The sequence below is a fragment of the Squalius cephalus genome, assembly GCF_949319135.1.
Source record: "Squalius cephalus genome assembly, chromosome: 20".
Taxonomy (NCBI): Eukaryota; Metazoa; Chordata; class Actinopteri; order Cypriniformes; family Leuciscidae; genus Squalius; species Squalius cephalus.
The window spans coordinates 15,078,114-15,082,238 of record NC_137141.1 but is presented as its reverse complement, the minus strand read 5'-3'; the positions used below and the strand labels follow the sequence as shown (position 1 = coordinate 15,082,238).

At 39.8% G+C, this 4,125-nt stretch overlaps 1 protein-coding gene across 1 annotated transcript; it reads left to right on the top strand.

The window, feature by feature from the left end:
- Window positions 1-834: 834 nt before the first annotated feature.
- On the top strand, window positions 835-3,447 carry gja10a (gap junction protein alpha 10 a). The gene is made up of 3 exons (XM_079853754.1): window positions 835-978; window positions 1,254-2,654; window positions 3,017-3,447. The coding sequence occupies exons 2-3, from the start codon at window positions 1,275-1,277 to the stop codon at window positions 3,053-3,055; spliced, it is 1,419 nt and encodes a 472-aa protein (XP_079709880.1). The 5' UTR covers window positions 835-978; window positions 1,254-1,274; the 3' UTR covers window positions 3,056-3,447.
- The last annotated feature ends 678 nt before the right edge of the window (window positions 3,448-4,125 follow it).

The following is a 4,125-nucleotide window of genomic DNA, read 5'->3' as shown; positions in this document are numbered from 1 at the left end:
CCTGTTGTTCCAATATAAACCCATGTTTTGTTTTGTTTTGAATCAATTTCTATTGGATTTATAGGGTAAATGCACAATATTGTGCAAATATGCTTTTAATGAGATTTGTGGCACATAAAACCAGAAAAAGTACACGCTAAACAAATCACTGCAGTATTGATGGATTGAGTTTAGGAGGGGGTGGGGTGGGGGGATTGAGTTTAGGAGGGGGTGGGGTGGGGGGGCCTGATGCAATCGAGCGCAAGGTCTTTCATTTGACATTGAGTGCTCGCAAACGTAAATAACACAGAAAGCTTCTGCCTAAACTCAAAGGGGAACACAAAGGAAAATTGTGATATAGAGTTGATACATTCCACATGTATGGTTTTGTGCTATAGGTGCTGGGTCAACTGTGATAAAAGTGATAAGATCACTTTTTGAAAATTCCATACGACAGACATGCACAATAAACGCAATTTGCTATTAAAACTGGGCTTGACTATAGATTACACATACGATTAATGGTTAAATAGGATGAATATGCATGCTTACTAAAGTTTGAGACCCATTTTGTTGTTTGAGTCAACCCGGTAGTTGAGCTAAAATGAGTGGGATTGCATGAATACGGCTCACTAGAAAGCAATATCATGAAATTTTGTGTGGCAGAACATTGTATTGACTGACTGCATGAGGGACATTCGGTTGGCTGGCATCGCGGGCAACTTTTTATGTGTGTGGGGGTGCTGTTTTCAGCAATTGCTTGATAAGATCTGCCATGGGGCATTGTCCTGTCAGTTTCTGATCAATTTCTAAATCCTGTGAACTCGCTGCATGCAACAACTGTGGGGAACATTCACTGTAGCCGACATTATGCGGAGAGACTGGCTGCGTTTTAATGTGCAAACTCAATGGCTGTAAAATGAAGGAATGATTTTCCTCATTGGGGAAAACATGCTTGTTTATATACCAAGGAAACTAGACAGCAAATCCCACTGAAATGTAAGTGCATTTTAGTTTGGTTTTGCAGATAATGTTTTGATTCGCTTAGTTATGTCATTTTGAACTAGCACTTTGTGCTAAATTAAATACGACCAATTTGCTGTTGCATGTGCATGTCTTTTAGACTTGTGATTTATGTCAAACATCCTTCCTTTGTATGTCGGATCCATGCAAAAAGCCTCATGCATGACGGCTAATAGATAAATGCAGAAAAAATAAAGAATAGACCAACTTGAACGGTAGGCTAACCTCATATTTTTTTGTCTTAAACTAAGCACGAACATGTTGCGGTGAAGATGGGGGACTGGAACTTGTTGGGGGGCATTTTAGAGGAGGTTCATATTCACTCCACCATCGTGGGTAAAATCTGGCTGACCATCCTGTTCATATTCCGGATGTTAGTTCTCGGCGTGGCGGCCGAGGACGTTTGGGTGGACGAGCAAAGCGAATTCATCTGCAACACGGATCAGCCGGGATGCAAGAACGTCTGCTACGACCAGGCTTTCCCGATATCGCTTATTCGCTTTTGGGTACTGCAGATCATTTTCGTTTCCTCGCCTTCACTGGTGTACATGGGACATGCTCTGTACAGGCTGAGGGCTTTGGAGAAAGAACGGCACAGGAGGAAAATCCAGCTAAGAGCCGAGCTGGAAGAGACGGCACCCCTCTTGGATGAGCACAAGAAGTTGGAGAAGGAACTGAGGAAGCTAGAAGAGCAGAAGAAAGTGAAGAAGGCTCCTCTGAGGGGCTCCTTGCTACGTACATATATTATTCATATCCTTACCAGATCAGTGGTGGAAGTGGCGTTCATTGTGGGGCAGTATATCTTATATGGCATGGGACTGGATCCTTTGTACAAGTGCGAGAGGGTGCCTTGCCCGAACAGCGTGGACTGTTACATCTCCAGGCCGACGGAGAAGACTATCTTCATGGTTTTCATGATTGTCATTGCAGGGGGTTCGTTGTTCCTGAACCTTTTGGAAATATCCCACCTGGGGGTGAAAAAAATTAAACAGACTCTAAGCGGTCTCCAGTTTGTCGAGGACGACAGTCTTTACAAACCCAAGCATTCGACTATTCAGCAACTGTGTGTGATGACGGACTTGTCGCCTCACAAAAACCCGCAGTTGAAAACTTTTATCCCGCAGGGGCAAATGGACCCACCGCTGTTCTTAAACAGTGCTTGCGTCGGCTCGAGCAGCGACATACTGCGGCACAACAATTTCGCTGCGGCCACCCTCCCGGTGTCCTGCATAACCCAACAACCCCGCCAAATGCGCCAGCCCAGCCAGGGAATGATCCATGAACTGCACTCCCAGGCATCCATGGAGATGCTAGAGGACCGGGAAAACAGAGACCAGCATCTAGGGAGCTGTTACGGATCAGAGAGGGACGTTAGACCTTTTAACTCGGGTCATACCGAAATACCAGCCTGCCTTCGAAACGCTCTGCACAGGCCCAGCCGCTTGCCGGACCTGGGGGGCGATGCTTTAGAGTCCTCCGAGAGTGACTTTTGTCCACCAAACAGAAAAGCCAGTTTCATGGCCCGTATGCCCTCGGACAGCATGTCCGGCAGTCCGTCCTGTCCCTCCACTAGAAGTTCGGAGTCCGAGCTGGGCTCCCTCAACGACCTGCCCATGAACCCACCACCAGGGGGTGGACGACGGATGTCTATGGCAAGTAGACGCAAATGACACACAACCACTCTGCTGGTCATACAGAGGCATATAAAAGCTTTCTAATCCAGAATGACTTTTTGTGCATATATGTATGCCATTTACGTATTTATTTTGTAACAGTAAAATGAATTGATTTTGTGGTTATTAACAAAAAAATTCTGTTGAAACTATTAAGAAATTGTGTAAATTCTAAAAATCAACTGCCAGCTACATTCAAGAAATTCTATTTTATTTGCATTAATACATATTAATTTAAAAAACAATAATAATGAATATCAATATCAATAATGATAATATACTGTACATTATTATTTTTCTGATATAGTTTACTAATATGAAAAATGTCCTTTTTTTTACAGAGTGTATTCTTGGATATCTCTTCCATCATGAAAAAGTGAAAGTGAGAAGGACAACAGGAATGTAACAAGGCCGTTCATGAGCAGAAATGAATGGAGATATCAGCGACAAATGGTTTTACTCTGGTCTGCTCTGCTTGGAAAGCACTGGTTTAACACAGCTTTATTGTGGTATAAACAGTGCTGTTTTATACCATTCATTTTTTTTTTATTGTAAGCACCTTAATTTACCAGTAAAGCATTGTGTAATTATTTTCCATGTCTCATTATGGAAGCCAAAAGACATCTGCGCATCTTTATAAAAGCTTCAGACCTTCAGACAGCTGGCAAAAAAAGAACATTTTTAAATCATTTAGCTTACATCCATAAAATGTGATGCAAGCTGATGGATTCTTACATAAAATTATGAAGAAAATAAAAGTTTTCTTATTTCCAAAAGTGTTTGTGTTTGAATTCAGGGTGAATACAGATCATGCAAATATTATACTCCTCAGAGCAAATGATGCAAAACGCATTCAATCTGCATAAAACATGCTTGGCAATTTATTTAATATCCTAGTAGACAAAATTCAATGTGGACACATTCAAGAATGTAACAAATACAGATTATGAACATTGAGGTCACAACTTTTCAAGAATTGATTAACAAGAGAAAGCAAAAAAAAAAAAAAAAAAAAAATCATTTTCAAAGAATCCCACAAAAACTGTAACTATAAACAGAATATGTACAATACATACAAAATATACATAAAAGAAATGATTGTAAAACGTCTTTTAAAAAGGTTGTAAACCAGTTCTGCGAGACGAGAGGTATATCAATTTTACAGGTAGATCTGTGAATGTCCAAAACTCTCCCTACTGCATGTAAACTAATAATGAATATTCATATTTGCCCTTATTACAACTATTCAACTGTGATGCATCATATAACAAAGCCATGATAAAATGCTTTATCCAAATGCAAAGGTCATGAGAATATATATATACACATATATATATATATATATATATATATATATATATATATATACATATATACATATATATATATATATATATATATATATATATATATATATATATATATATATATTTTCTCATGACCTTTTTTA

Coding starts and splice junctions, on each gene's coding strand:
- gja10a (XM_079853754.1), top strand. CDS start 1,275: ATGGGGGACTGGAACTTGTTGGGGGGCATTTTAGAGGAGGTTCATATT. Junction 2,655..3,016: donor GTGGACGACGGATGTCTATG/GCAAGTAGACGC, acceptor TTTTTTTTACAG/AGTGTATTCTTGGATATCTC.